Source organism: Oncorhynchus keta, unplaced genomic scaffold (genome assembly GCF_023373465.1).
Source record: "Oncorhynchus keta strain PuntledgeMale-10-30-2019 unplaced genomic scaffold, Oket_V2 Un_contig_13907_pilon_pilon, whole genome shotgun sequence".
Classification (NCBI taxonomy): Eukaryota; Metazoa; Chordata; class Actinopteri; order Salmoniformes; family Salmonidae; genus Oncorhynchus; species Oncorhynchus keta.
The window spans coordinates 1-15,131 of record NW_026278430.1 but is presented as its reverse complement, the minus strand read 5'-3'; the positions used below and the strand labels follow the sequence as shown (position 1 = coordinate 15,131).

General features: G+C 45.6%; 1 protein-coding gene and 1 long non-coding RNA gene across 2 annotated transcripts; both read right to left on the bottom strand.

Moving 5' to 3' along the window:
• Positions 1-5,243: 5,243 nt before the first annotated feature.
• Positions 5,244-12,703, bottom strand: LOC127918279 (sentrin-specific protease 7-like). The gene is made up of 11 exons (XM_052501576.1): positions 12,644-12,703; positions 12,524-12,600; positions 11,837-11,953; positions 11,367-11,486; positions 10,980-11,072; positions 8,384-8,709; positions 7,914-7,957; positions 7,768-7,811; positions 7,611-7,679; positions 7,347-7,497; positions 5,244-7,161 (listed from the first exon to the last, which is right to left on the bottom strand). Exons 1-11 carry the CDS (start codon positions 12,701-12,703, stop codon positions 7,018-7,020), a joined length of 1,245 nt encoding a protein of 414 aa, XP_052357536.1. The 3' UTR covers positions 5,244-7,017.
• Positions 12,000-12,511, bottom strand: LOC127918278 (uncharacterized). The gene is made up of 3 exons (XR_008099647.1): positions 12,374-12,511; positions 12,224-12,343; positions 12,000-12,193 (listed from the first exon to the last, which is right to left on the bottom strand). It is a non-coding gene; the product is annotated as an uncharacterized LOC127918278 (long non-coding RNA).
• Positions 12,704-15,131: the final 2,428 nt, after the last annotated feature.

The following is a 15,131-nucleotide window of genomic DNA, read 5'->3' as shown; positions in this document are numbered from 1 at the left end:
TTTTAAAGCCCTTCTTACATCATGTCACACTCTGACTAAAGAGAGAGCTTTTATTGTCTATGTTGGTTAGGTCGGGGTGTGATTTAAGAGTGGGTTATCTACATACCATGCTGCATTTTGGTCCACTCCTTATGACGATCGTGACACATCAGCTGATGTCACAAAGTGCTGTACAGATACCAACCTAAAACCCCAAACAGCAAGCAATGCAGGTGTAAAAGCACGGTGGCTAGAACCTAGGAAGAAACCTAGAGAGGAACCAGGCTATGAGGGATGGCCAGTCCTCTTCTGGCTGTGCCGGGTGGAGATTATAACAGAACATGACCAGCAGCGTCAAATAATAATAATCACAGTGGTTGTCGAGGGTGCAACAGGTCAGCACCTCAGGAGTAAATGTCAGTTAGCTTTTCATAGCCAATTCAGAGTATCTCTACCTCTCCTGCTGTCTCTAGAGAGTTGAAAACAGCAGGTCTGGGACAGGTAGCACATCTGGAGAACAGGTCAGTAAGGATGTGCATGTCGCTGGGCTTAGGATCGGGTTGAGACCTGCCACACGTCTGGTCATTAGTGGATAACTGCCTTGCATGCCTTCTCAGAGAGCAGAGTAGGTGGTTTCTGAGGTGAGATGGCTGAGACTAGGGCAAGGCAGCCAGGTGGTCTCTCTCTGGTGAGGCCTGATTTACAGACTGAGGCTTGTTTGGAAGTTAGCGCTAGAAGGGTAGGTGGAGTCTTAAAGGACAAAGGCTCAGAGGGCTGCCTTTATGACCTCATCATCTACTCACTCTCACCCCAAAACTCTCTGGACTGCTTATGTTGCCAGCTTTAGTCATTTTTACTGATTCAGTTGTCTATAATAGGGCTTGGGGTCAATTCAATCTCAACTCAATAGATTTCAGATATTGAAATGAATCACTGTTTTTGAATTGACTTAGCTTTCTCCAAGTACCTTTATACAGTTGAGATCTCTCTGTGTCAAATGGCTAACTTTGTTGTTTTCACATTATAGTCAGGTGACATATTATCAACAGATCCGGGAATAGGAAATACAATTAAAAACAGAGGTAGGTAGGTAGCCAACAAACTAATTATACTTGAACAGTATACACAGAATATATGCTATAATTAAATAATCTGTTGCTTTTCGTTGTCTTGCCATTAGTCTCTTGCCAGACTACAGTTGGACACTCACTCAGCTGATGATGGTGGCGTTACGGCAACGGTGAATCAACAATGGTAACATGGTTTATTGGATAATGTGATCAGCAGATGGGCCAGTGTCTTCGTTAGGTCTGGGCTCCTGTCCAGGTATCAAGATGATACCACTGTCCTGCAAGGCAAAGAAAAACTACACCCTCTGATTAGACCTGTAATACTAACCTCACAATGAGATATTCACACCGGTCAATGAGTTCATGGAAACCAATAAGGACAGAGTCAAACATAAACATACAGGTTTACAACACACCGTGGCACATATTATTGGAGTGCTGATCTAGGATCAGTTTTGCCTTGTAGATTATAATGAATGGACAGGGTGGACCTAATCATAAAGATCTATCACCATGTGAATACTGTATTACCAGCAGCCTTTGACAAATACTGTAACGGAGCCTGGGGAATGATAAAGTTGCCTAAGGTCAACGAGTCTGGACCCCTGCAGAAATGCTGGGATTGAAAGCTGGTTTTCTATGAAGAGACCACAGAAGAACGGGGGGCTCTAGAGAGCCATCGTGTCCAAAGAACTAGCTAAATCTGTCTAATCCAGCAGTCCGGCTCAGATTAGCTGTCCTGTGGCCCCTTGAGGTGCACAGTTACCTCATCATGGCCTAGCCTACTGTCTACAAGACAGAGTATGCATCCCAAATGGCACCCTATTCCCTATTGCAGTGCACTATTGACCAGAGCCCTATGTGCCCTGGTCAAAAGTAGTGCCCTATCAAGGGAATATGGTGCCATTTAGAATACACACCTGGAGGGCGTCTGCTGAAATCTGTTGGCTGAGGGGAGGTTCATCCCCAGGTAATTAGCAGGGTCCCTGCTGGGGCCAAGCAGGATTACAGGTCATTGCCTGTATAAGAATGGTACTCATTTCATTAGATGGTGCGTCAGTGGAGGTCGCTTGCTGAAAGGAAGTGTTCATTAAGAGGATTTTGTACAGTAAAGTGTAGCCTATGTTTAAAAGAATAGAAGCACAATTTAACTGTTTAATTTTCAAATGACTTGTGGCGCCTTGTCGGCATCAGTGATGTTGATTTGATTGATAAGTATTCATTTGACTTGAGCTGCTGTTATTTAGTGTTAATGACAGCATTGTTATGATGAGCATGCCTCACACTCTCAACTGTGTCCTTGCTTACTGTGGGTCACCATAGTTACAGACTGAATGGAATGAAGTTTGGGTCTGAGGCCAAAAGCCACAGGTAGGATTGGAGCGCATTTCCGTTAATCACTGTTGACGTGTAGTGGTCCAGTTCTCTGGGCTTGGCCTTGTCTGTCTGCGTTCCAAATGGCACCCTATTCCCTATATAGTACACTACTTTTGACCAGAGCACTATATAGGGAATAGGGTGTCATCATAGAGCATCCCAAATTAATGAAGGCCAGAGCCAACAGCAGAGCTCCTCAGTCCCCAAATCCTCTTGCCATCAGAGGTCCCATATGCTCGGTGTTTCCCGTCTTTGTTGACATGGTTGCTAGGTTCCCGGCTGTTCGCCCCACATGGTCGCACCCCCGACGTCCTGACCTCGGGAAAATAACAGCAGCAGATGACCAACCCCTTTCAGAGATATCTGGGGTTAAACGTCTTCTACAGTAACCTAATAACCTTTCGACTTGGCCATCTGCTGAGGTGGCCAAGATGACAAGATCCAGCAGGTACAGTGGGGCAAAAAAGTATTTAGTCAGCCACCAATTGTGCAAGTCCTCCCACTTAAAAAGATGAGAGAGGCCTGTAATTTTCATCATAGGTACACTTCAACTATGACAGACAAAATGAGAAAAAAAAATCCAGAAAATCACATTGTAGGATTTTTAATTAATTCATTTGCAAATTATGGTGGAAAATAAGTATTTGGTCACCTACAAACAAGCAAGATTTCTGGCTCTCACAGACCTGTAACTTCTTCTTTAAGAGGCTCCTCTGTCCTGTCAAAGGACACCAGAAACAAAATTGTAGACCTGCACCAGGCTGGGAAGACTGAATCTGCAATAGGTAAGCAGCTTGGTTTGAAGAAATCAACTGTGGGAGCAATTATTAGGAATTGGAAGACATACAAGACCACTGATAATCTCCCTCGATCTTGGGCTCCACGCAAGATCTTAACCTGTGGGGTCAAAATGATCACAAGAACGGTGAGCAAAAATCCCAGAACCACACGGGGGGACCTAGTGAATGACCTGCAGAGAGCTGGGACCAAAGTAACAAAGCCTACCATCAGTAACACACTACGCCGCCAGGGACTCAAATCCTGCAGTGCCAGACGTGTCCCCCTGCTTAAGCCAGTACATGTCCAGGCCCGTCTGAAGTTTGCTAGAGAGAATTTGGATGATCCAGAAGAAGATTGGGAGAATGTCATATGGTCAGATGAAACCAAAATAGAAATTTTTGTTAAAAACTCAACTCGTCGTGTTTGGAGGACAAAGAATGCTGAGTTGCATCCAACGAACACCATACCTACTGTGAAGCGTGGGGGTGGAAACATCATGCTTTGGGGATGTTTTTCTGCAAAGGGACCAGGACAACTGATCCGTGTAAAGGAAAGAATGAATGGGGCCATGTATCGTGAGATTTTGAGTGAAAACCTCCTTCCATCAGCAAGGGCATTGAAGATGAAACGTGGCTGGGTCTTTCAACATGACAATGATCCCAAACACACCGCCCGGGCAACGAAGCATTGGCTTCGTAAGATGCATTTCAAGGTCCTGGAGTGGCCTAGCCAGTCTCCAAATCTCAACCCCATAGAAAATCTTTGGAGAGAGTTGAAAGTCTGTGTTGCCCAGCAACAGCCCCAAAACATCACTGCTCTAGAGGAGATCTGCATGGAGGAGTGGGCCAAAATACCAGCAACAGTGTGTGAAAACCCTGTGAAGACTTACAGAAAACATTTGACCTCTGTCATTGCCAACAAAGGGTATATAACAAAGTATTGAGATAAACTTTTGTTATTGACCAAATACTTATTTTCCACCATAATTTGCAAATAAATTCATAAAAAATCCTACAATGTGATTTTCTGGATTTTTTCCCCTCGTTTTGTCAATCATAGTTGAAGTGCACCTTTGATGAAAATTACAGGACTCTCTCATCTTTTTAAGTGGGAGAACTTGCACAATTGGTAGCTGACTAAATACTTTTTTGCCCCACTGTATATCTCTCTGGTCACCCCCAAAATCAATTCTTCCTTTGGCCGCCTCTCCTTCCAGTTCTCTGCTGCCAATGACTGAGCGAACTACAAAAATCTCTGAAACTGGAAACACTTATCTCCCTCACTAGCTTTAAGCACCAGCTGTCAGAGCAGCTCACAGATTACTGCACCTGTACATAGCCCATCTATAATTTAGCCCAAACAACTACCTCTTTCCCTACTGTATTCATTTATTTTGCTCCTTTGCACCCCATTATTTCTATCTCCACTTTGCACATTCTTCCACTGCAAATCAACCATTCCAATGTTTTACTTGCTATATTGTATTTACTTCGCCACCATGGCATTTTTTATACTTTACCTCCCTTATCTCACCTCACTTGCTCACATTGTATATAGACTTATTTTTCTACTGTATTATTGACTGTATGTTTGTTTTACTCCATGTTGATGTATGTGTAAAACTGCTTTGCTTTTATCTTGGCCAGGTCGCAATTGTAAATGAGAACTTGTTCTCAACTAGCCTACCTGGTTAAATAAAGGTGTTCTCAATGAGCCTACCTGGTTAAATAAAGGTGTTCTCAACGAGCCTACCTGGTTAAATAAAGGTGTTCTCAACTAGCCTACCTGGTTAAATAAAGGTGTTCTCAACTAGCCTACCTGGTTAAATAAAGGTGTTCTCAACTAGCCTACCTGGTTAAATAAAGGTGTTCTCAACTAGCCTACCTGGTTAAATAAAGGTGTTCTCAACTAGCCTACCTGGTTAAATAAAGGTGAAATAAATAAATAAACATGGTTCTTTTGTCCAACACGTCAGTGTGTTTTCATCTAAACATGCCAGTTAACAATTATCGCTCACAATGAAGACTTTCACTCCAGTCACTTGATGGAGTTTCTTTATTGTCATTACAAAGTAGATTTGATGTTAGCCCATTTAAATGGGTTAAACTATCTGTAAATTAAAACAAAACTTCAAACTGCTTTAACACGGTTCTCTATAAAACACGTCTCCAGACTACCTGTTGACTATCTGGACCGGTCTATTGGAAGGACATTGATCTCAGTCCTGATCTCCAGACCCTAAACCAATGCATTAGTAGTTGTAGGCTGGAAGGTGTAAGACAAGTTAAGCAGTATGGATGTCCTTGGTTCATTCTATGGAACCCTTGAACCCGTAAAGCCCATCCATAGTGAACCAGTCGACCTATGGCCTTACCTTAACAGCACAACTTAGACCTTCAAACCCGCTACTGCATTTGACTATACGGCTTTAACTGAACTATAAGACAGAATTAAAGCCAACATAATTATAGTATTAGAATAACAATATGGAAGAATTGATGAACACTAGTTTTTATACTGTAGTAGTGGGGCCATTTTCTGACAGTGGCTAAATCAAATGGGGTAGAGATTTGGATGGGGCGAATAGGAAAAGGGTAGCCCAACTCATTTGGGAGGTGTGACCGTTACCCTTCCAACAGCAGTAGGGGTGGAGGGCTCTGTCCTATCTAAGAGGGCTCTGTCTGGGGCCCACATGCTGTGAGAGGCTGCACCAAAGACTCCAATTATCCAAAAACGACCAACTTAACCCAATTAAGTACATATGGTTAAGCACATATCCTATCAGACTTAGTCTTAACAACCCAAACTGAAAAACCTATTAACTGTACCCGTGTGAAAAACACACAATAACTTAAAAGGACATATCTGGGATTCTCGCTCTACAATATTGTGATGGTGACAGAAGAGAGTTCTGTCCAGCCATTGCTAGGTAGACTTTGGGGGCATCTTTAATCCAGGAATATACCACATTATAAATACATCATTATAAACATGCCATTAAATCAATGTTTACACCGTGAAAACAAACAGAAACTCAAATGGAAACCCTTTACTGTGTGGGGAGAATGTTATTTCTGTTTCTGATGACAGAGTGAGTCAGGTCCATAGACTTTCATACAGCACAAACACAAAGGGGAATTGATTTCTGCCTGTAAACAGAACAGGGGAGAGGTGCTGTTCTAATCCTCATATTACAAGTGGTCATTGTGTAAAGCTTACTTGGTGTTCCTCACTGGAACATTGGGTTTCTCTTACAAACGAAGCAGCTACAACATGAGGAGCCAAAACTAAAACACTGCAACGTGTTGACTAGTGTGATAACACTATTGTTTAGCAGCTGCAAACAATCATGTGCATATTGAGTCCTTTATGACTGATGGTCAGAAACAACAGCCTGACACACTGAACAGGAATAACTGAGTAATATTGACTTTAATATTTATAGTGGTTTTATGTGTGAGTCATAAGGACATTTGAAAAAGAAACCTGTTCTGGATACACGAGTTACACTTTTGCTCAGCAAACTAGATTTGAGCGCTCACTCATATGTCCATTCCAAATGCTCTCTTCTATAACATAACAAAAAAACTAAACATTACATGAACAATTTTATTCCATTTTACGATCCTATTATTTTGTACATTCACATTACATACAAGTGAGAAACAAACATCCTGTGACATTTTATTTAAAAAAAAATAGTAATACAAAAATAGTATAAATATTCCATGTATTGTACATTTAAAAAGTCAAAGTCCTTCACAGTTTAGGCGTGTTGTAGTAGTAGTGCATTGCTGATCAGGTACCGTGGCTACCTGCAGCTGCTCCCGCCGTTGCCCCGGCAACTGTGCAGCTCCATCACCAGGCTCCGGATCTCCTCCCTCTTCCTCCACACCTGTTGCCGTGGAAACCAGCGCTCCAAACGCAGGGGGAGGTCAAAGTGCACCACTGGGTTCTGGAGAAAGTCAGTGAGCCAACCAGAGGTTTGGAATAAGGTGTGATGTCATACATGGGACAGGCAGTTATCATTTCAGATCAAGTGTTTTAGACAGTGTAGTGGAGACAGAAAAGTGCCCATGAAATGGATGGTTGATGTCAGCTTGTTGTTAAGCGTGGGAGGTTACAGGGGGAGGGCCGTACCTGCAGAAAGCTCTCCACGTACTGCAGGAGGTAGAGGCCACAGTCGCTGCTGTTGTCCTGTAGAGGGACTGTACAGTGGGAAGCGTTCATACTGTCTACAGTGAAGTCTCTGCGTGTTCCTCTACGCACCTCCCACTCTACATGTAGGTAACTGGAGAGGACAGACGGGAGAGATTGAAACTAGTGTACACACACATATGAACCACACACACACAAAACAATGCAAGCGCGACAGACACACACACACACACAGAGAGTACTCACTCCCGCAAGAGCTTATAGATGCTCTCATGGTAAGAGATCTTCAGAGAGTCCATGATGAGAATGCAGGGTCTACAGAGACAAGACAACCCCTTGATATTACACACACTGTTATAGATGGAGGAAGTACAGCCAATTAATTCACAGTTAATGCACTCACTTCTTAATGATGGTCTCCCTCTGACAACCATCTTGGGTACACGCCTTCAAAATTGGGATAATGTCATTTAGAATGTTGCACACATGCTCAAAACATCTGATATGTTTTCAATTTTTTATTGATTTACAAAAGAGGGTGATATTTACTGGTGGGTTGTGGGGCTTCAATGTGGGTTTCCCACTGGCTCTCCCTGAAGTACGTACACACACACACACTTTTAAATCAGCAGCAAATGTTTAGTTACTTTGATTTTGATCTGTGGTGTTATGGCCAAATGTGCATGTTCTGTTTCTCAGTGTTTCTTGGCTGGGTATGGAGGACACGCTAGACCTGAACTACAGCCACCAGGCCAACCAAATAATTCCATCTGCAGTTAGGATTCAATTACACACATGCATGAACATGCAGACATAACACACATCACATCCAGGTATAACTAGAACACCCCCTAACCGTCAGTTTTTTTTAGAGAGACCTCATTTTCAGAGGTCTTCAGTTGTTTTCAACATAAGCCCTAACATAGGGTTTTAAAGGGTAGTTAGGGACTGACATCGCAGCCTAAAAAGCCCACTAGTTGCCTTCCAACATTATTGAGGAAAAATAAAAAGGATCTAACCCAACGTTAATTTGATCATTAAAGTTAAAGGAAGCGTGTAAACGCAACCCGGGTTGATTAGAAACACTATTACATTACAGCCCTGGTGAGAGAAGTGAGATTCTGCCAAGGTAAATATCACAAACACACAATGCATCGGCGCTGTCCAACGCACCTGCTCCGTTCTGCAGTTTGGGGTTGCTGGCCTCTGGAGAAGGCCCAGTTGAAGCCTGGGGCTGGCATTTCCTCTTCCCCCGTTGGCCTCCACTCCAGCTAGGCCAGACCACTCCTCATGCTGGGCCTGCTCCAGGCCAGGGAAACAGATCACCACAAGGTACCAGTGGGCTCTGGGGAATCAGACACAAGAGCTTCAGACACAAGGGAATGTGCAATGTATCATGTATGTGGCTATATGAGAAGTGTTCAATGTGTATGATAAGGGTAATGTATACATTATGTACAGTGTGTAACGTTACAGTGTCTATATTGTATACAGCTGTACTGTGTGTCTAAGACAATCTGGGACATTACAGTTCATCGTATCCTATCCTAGGAGAGAAAGCGTAATGGACTGGGGATACAGAGATCTGTGCTACCGCATCTACATTCTCATCTACACATATAGATGGATTTGATCATGGAAATACAGAGCAACGGCAGCATGTGTTGTTTCAATCTGTAAAGAGAGAAACCAGTCAGTCTAGTGGAGTAAATGGCATTCACAAGACACTATAGGGAACTGCTGTGTCCCCTGTCCTTGCCTGGCTGTGGCCCTGTCCTAGCCTGGCTGTGGACCCTGTCCTAGCCTGGCTGTGGACCCTGTCCTAGCCTGGCTGTGGACCCTGTCCTAGCCTGGCTGTGGACCCTGTCCTAGCCTGGCTGTGGACCCTGTCCTAGCCTGGCTGTGTCCCCTGTCCTAGCCTGGCTGTGTCCCCTGTCCTAGCCTGGCTGTGTCCCTGTCCTAGCCTGGCTGTGTCCCCTGTCCTAGCCTGGCTGTGTCCCCTGTCCTAGCCTGGCTGTGTCCCCTGTCCTAGCCTGGCTGTGGACCCTGTCCTAGCCTGGCTGTGTCCCCTGTCCTAGCCTGGCGGTGTCCCCTGTCCTAGCCTGGCTGTGTCCCCTGTCCTAGCCTGGCTGTGTCCACAGTCCTAGCCTGGCTGTGTCCACAGTCCTAGCCTGGCTGTGTCCCCTGTCCTAGCCTGGCTGTGTCCCCTGTCCTAGCCTGGCTGTGTCCCCTGTCCTAGCCTGGCTGTGTCCCCTGTCCTAGCCTGGCGGTGTCCCCTGTCCTAGCCTGGCTGTGTCCCCTGTCCTAGCCTGGCTGTGTCCCCTGTCCTAGCCTGGCTGTGTCCCCTGTCCAAGCGTGGCTGTGTCCCCTGTCCTAGCCTGGCTGTGTCCCCTGTCCTAGCCTGGCTGTGTCCCCTGTCCTAGCCTTCTCTTGTATAGGAACATACTGAAACATACCGTGTCAGAATATAAATCTGTATCTGGAGCGTAGCCCATTATCCAGCTACACGTCAGTCGGGAGGTATTGTCACTGATGCTTTTTTATTGAAAACCCATTAAGAGATGTAAAATAGGTCTGCAGTTGTATATAATAATATATGCCATTTAGCAGACACTGATATCCAAAGTGACTTAGTGTCATGCCTGCAGACATTTTCCCTATGGGTGGAATTGAACCTACAGCACTTGGCATTGCAAGAGTCACGCTCCACGGACTGAGCAAGGGTTCTAAATCATTGTGCCGGGGACAGAAGACCGTGTTGACAAAGGTACAGTATGTAGACTAAAACCCTTCTACTGCGTTCCTAAAGTGAAGTGGGGAGTCGAGGGAACAGGGAACGCTGTGCAGCACTCCATCCAGACCGTCATCATTCCACAGACATATGAATGAAGGTACGCACATCCGGCCCCGTCAGGCGTGACAGAGGCTGTTTCAACACCAGCGCAGCCTTGAGACTAGTACACACACCCACAGACAGACAGAGACTACAGCTCAGGCCACATCCATTCATCTCCACTATGCTGGAGCCCTGCCCTGCCTGGACACTGCCTCCGCTCCAGTTTAATGTCCCTGTTTTCATGTCTCCTTGTCAGAGCCATGACAGCTAGAGGGAAGGATGAAGAAAAGAGCACTGTTTTCCCCAATCAATGGAGTGTGGTGTCATGTCGTGACATGTAGTGTACAACAGAGTAGTGTAGTGTAGTATAGAGTAGTGTACAGTAGAGTAGAGCAGTGTAGAGTAATGTAGTGTACAGCAGAGTAGTGTTGAGTAGTGTAAAGTAGCATAGTATAGGGCAGTGTAGTATAGTGTAGGGTAAAGCAGTGTAGGGCAGTGCTGTGTAGGGCAGGGTAAGGCAGTGTAGTGCAGGGCAGTGTAGTATAGTGTAGGGTAAAAAGCAGTGTAGGGCAGTGTAGTGCAGGGCAGTGTAGTATAGTGTAGGGTAGAGTATTCTGTAGAGTATTCTGTTCTGCTTTGCGAAGTCGACAGAAATGGTGTCGTTCTTAGTCCAAGTCTTGGCTCTACCCCCTCTGTGTGTGTGTGTGTGTGTGTGTGTGTGTGTGTGTGTGTGTGTGTGTGTGTGTGTGTGTGTGTGTGTGCGCGAGATTCTCACTCACTTGTGATTGACCGGCACAAACAGGTAGTCCTTGTTGAAGATGTCAACATGGCGGGTCCACGTCCTCACCCTCTGGTGTCTCCTGTCCCTGGCCCTGAGAGGAAGGGGAGGGGACACACTTCACAGCAATGCATACTACTCCTTCCATCACAATCCAGGAAGAATATCTCTTAACAATACTCTTAACAAGAGTAAAATGCTCCTTAACTTCTGTCAATACCATCATTAACATCGTTAACATCGTTAGCATACGACTAAGCCACCAGCCTACGTAGAGCGCGCCGCCAGGAGCCTAAGGCCAAACATGAGCCCCCCGCAGGGCGCCATGTGACGCGCGGCCGAGCCGCCCACTAAGACGTTAAAAGACGCTGAGTGCTGATCTCCTTACGGGATGGCAGCCTCCTCCTCCAGGGACGTGTCCCGGCGGGTCAGCTGCTTGTAGAAGAAGCTGCTGAAGACATGACATCTCTCTGCCAGGGGCCCCGGGGCCCGCTCCAGGAGAAGATACCTGAGGGGACAGGAAGATGCTGAGGATTTGCTGTACTGTCACATGCTGTGTGGCTGAGCTAAACTAAGGGGACATGGCTGATTTCCATATATGTTAAATGAAGCTAATGTTAGGGTTTGGTTATGATAATGGTCAGTTTAAGGTTTTGGCTGGTCAGCCTGTCAAAGGGCTGCTGGTCAGAAAAGTCCCCTTAGTCCTGCTTCATTGTACTTAGTTGTGGTTTGAACCAATCAGCATTCAGGATTAGATCCACGCATTGTATGATCACAGGTTACACATCTGCCAGGTGGCTAAGATGTTCAAATGACAGGAGAAAAACATTGGTCCACAGGCAGATCACTAGAACTCACTTAAGGTAGAAGTCAATGATGACATCATTGAGGAACTGGCCACTGTCCAGACAGTCTAGGTCCTCTGTTGTCACGGTGATTCCTCCTTTGGAAGGGAGTGGTGGGTACTGGATCAACCTGAAGAGATCCAATAGTTAATGTGTAAACAACAACAACTAATACTAACAGGTAGTATATTCTACATTGAAAACCATCCATAACAATAAACTGGTAAGCAGCCAGATATACTGCCCTCACCTGGTGGGCAGCAAGATATACTGCCCTCACCTGGTGGGCAGCAAGATATACTGCCCTCACCTGGTGGGCAGCAAGATATACTGCCCTCACCTGGTGGGCAGCAAGATATACTGCCCTCACCTGGTGGGCAGCAAGATATACTGCTCTCACCTGGTGGGCAGCAAGATATACTGCCCTCACCTGGTGGGCAGCAAGATATACTGCCCTCACCTGGTGGGCAGCAAGATATACTGCCCTCACCTGGTGGGCAGCAAGATATACTGCCCTCACCTGGTGGGAAGCAAGATATACTGCCCTCACCTGGTGGGCAGCAAGATATACTGCCCTCACCTGGTGGGCAGCAAGATATACTGCCCTCACCTGGTGGGCAGCAAGATATACTGCCCTCACCTGGTGGGCAGCAAGATATACTGCCCTCACCTGGTGGGCAGCAAGATATACTGCCCTCACCTGGTGGGCAGCAGGCCCTTGAGTCTGGAGTAAGGCTCTCTGCTTCTGTGGTTCCTTCTCGTCCGACTGGGGCTCCCCTGATCGGAACAAGAACAGAACAGAAAAACATTACAGAATCACCAGCCAGAAGTCATCACCCCAGTCAAACACCTCAGACTCTACAGATTCATCTGACTGCATGGGGGATTGTCCTCCAATGTATTTTGGACAAGGGGAACAGGTGATCAAATTCAACGTTTTGGTGAGTGATGAGAATGAGGGGGATCGAGATGATAAAGTCAAGGTCTGCTCTGATGATGAATAGCAGAGAGGAAGAGGATGACGCCACTCACTGTGTGTGTGTTGGCCAGACATGCTGCAGACTTGCCAACCCTGTCCAACTTGTTAGAGTACCAGACGAGCACGGCAAATTGGAGATTCAACTCGTGCGCATAGCACGCGCAGAATTGGGGTTTTCTTTCACCCCCATTCACGCTGTGTGTGAGTCTGATCGCAATTATAGAATTGTACCAAATCAAGTCTATAAAAAGGTTGGTATACTTTCTTCACAGCATTCCATTTACACATATGGTAAAAGTCACTAACAAGATCTAATTAGAAAGAAAAGGGCCTTTATGTGTTTTTATTTTATTAAACAAGTAATAACATGTTATTTGTTTAGGTACAAAATGTACAAATGTCCTATCAACGATAAAACATTTGTATCTGTAACGTTTTTCTTAGCACATGCGCCCAAGTTTAGTCGCTATAGTATAGGAACGCTTGTCACCTCTTAAACAGTGCCAATCACTAGGGCCAGCTCACAAGTAGTGGCATTTTAGACACGGTTCCTAATCAACACTAAAAGCAAAATCATTTTGAAAACATAAAAACAAAAACAAATGATTGCATCGACACAGACCGCAAACTGGCTACACAAAGCTTAAGTAGGCTTCCGCCAAGAGAATCTGAACGCTGTTCTCTAGAAGAGTCCGCGTGCCTATTGTATTTATTTGCAGCGCATACCGCATTTCAGATTTTCGAAATGTATAACATCTCAAATCTAGTGCAAAGGCATTTTAGAAGCATTGCCTCTATAGCTAATACCGGACACTCATGCATTCGTCATCGCGCAGTCTTGATTTTTTGTTATAATACTTTTGCTTTTTGTGACGTGGATCATAATTACATTTACATTCTATCAGGTTGCGTGATCCTCGCAATGTTACGTGGAAAATACAACTAATGGGACGCAGAATTAAATGTATATCACAATCGCACAAATGCGACCAGTTATTTTTCGTATTTGCATTTAATTTATTTCACTAGCAAATGTGAGTGAAATGATGGCACTTCAGAGCCCACTGAATGTCCATCTTCTGTTCGCTAACATTAGCTTGAAACAATTCATGTTTACATTTCCACGACACACGGAGTTGAAAGGGATTTATTTGTCCATGTGTTTACCTACAGCTGGCAGTCGGCAAACTCAGCATCACAACAAATAGGAGGGCAGCTGCGTCGAATAATCTCCATGTCGGTTGACACAAACTCCGTACATGTCTGTGTTGCAGTTCGAGAATCGGGATGTCAGATTTAGTCATTGGACTTGTTTTTATAAAACGTTTTTTATTCGTACTTTTAACTCAGATCTTGTACCTGCATACACAGACAGATAATTGCTATTTGGATGAGTTCAAGGGAACCAGCTCATAAAGACCCCAAAGAGGTGGCCTACTTTGGTCTATGCCAGCTGGCCCCAAAAACTCTGACGTTCCTGGGCCCTCCCTGGACACACACACACCACCCATGCCGTACTCATCATCCCCACCACACACACACTTTCGCCCACCCAGATCCCTTCTTACTGCCTGTGTAAATCCTCCATCCTTCTAGGACCTGTGAGGGAGTAGAGACCAAGCTCACTTCTGCTGCTGGTTGGGTGTGATCCCAACCCCACCTAACTCTATCCAACAAGCCATCTCCACCCCTCAGTCTCCCAATCTCTACATCTCCACCCCTCAGTCTCCCAATCTCTACATCTCCACCCCTCAGTCTCCCAATCTCTACATCTCCACCCCTCAGTCTCCCAATCTCTACATCTCCACCCCTCAGTCTCCCAATCTCTACATCTCCACCCCTCAGTCTCCCAATCTCTACATCTCCACCCCTCAGTCTCCCAATCTCTACATCTCCCACCCCTCAGTCTCCCAATCTCTACATCTCCACCCCTCAGTCTCCCAATCTCTACATCTCCACCCCTCAGTCTCCCAATCTCTACATCTCCACCCCTCAGTCTCCCAATCTCTACATCTCCACCCCTCAGTCTCCCAATCTCTACATCTCCACCCCTCAGTCTCCCAATCTCTACATCTCCACCCCTCAGTCTCCCAATCTCTACATCTCCACCCCTCAATCTCCCAATCCCTCCAACTTCCCCATCTCTCCCCTCGCTGGACACTGCCACTTCATCAAAACTGAGTCAGGGGCCACTCACTGTGTGTGTGTGTGTGTGTGTGCGCGCGTGTGTGTGCGTGCTGACAGGGCCACTTCTTCTAGCTGGCGCTGCTAACTTGGCCTTCATAGTACCTGCTGTTATATTGAGCACCCAGACCTCACAGTGGATTGG

Excerpts from the sequence above, each read along its gene's own strand:
- LOC127918279 (XM_052501576.1), bottom strand. The coding sequence starts at position 12,703 with ATGCAGTCAGATGAATCTGTAGAGTCTGAGGTGTTTGACTGGGGTGAT. Across the intron at positions 11,487-11,836 it reads ATCATTGACTTCTACCTTAA|GTATCTTCTCCTGGAGCGGG; the intron begins GTGAGTTCTAGT and ends CTGTCCCCTCAG. Across the intron at positions 7,812-7,913 it reads TGAAGCCCCACAACCCACCA|GCGTGTACCCAAGATGGTTG; the intron begins GTAAATATCACC and ends CCAATTTTGAAG.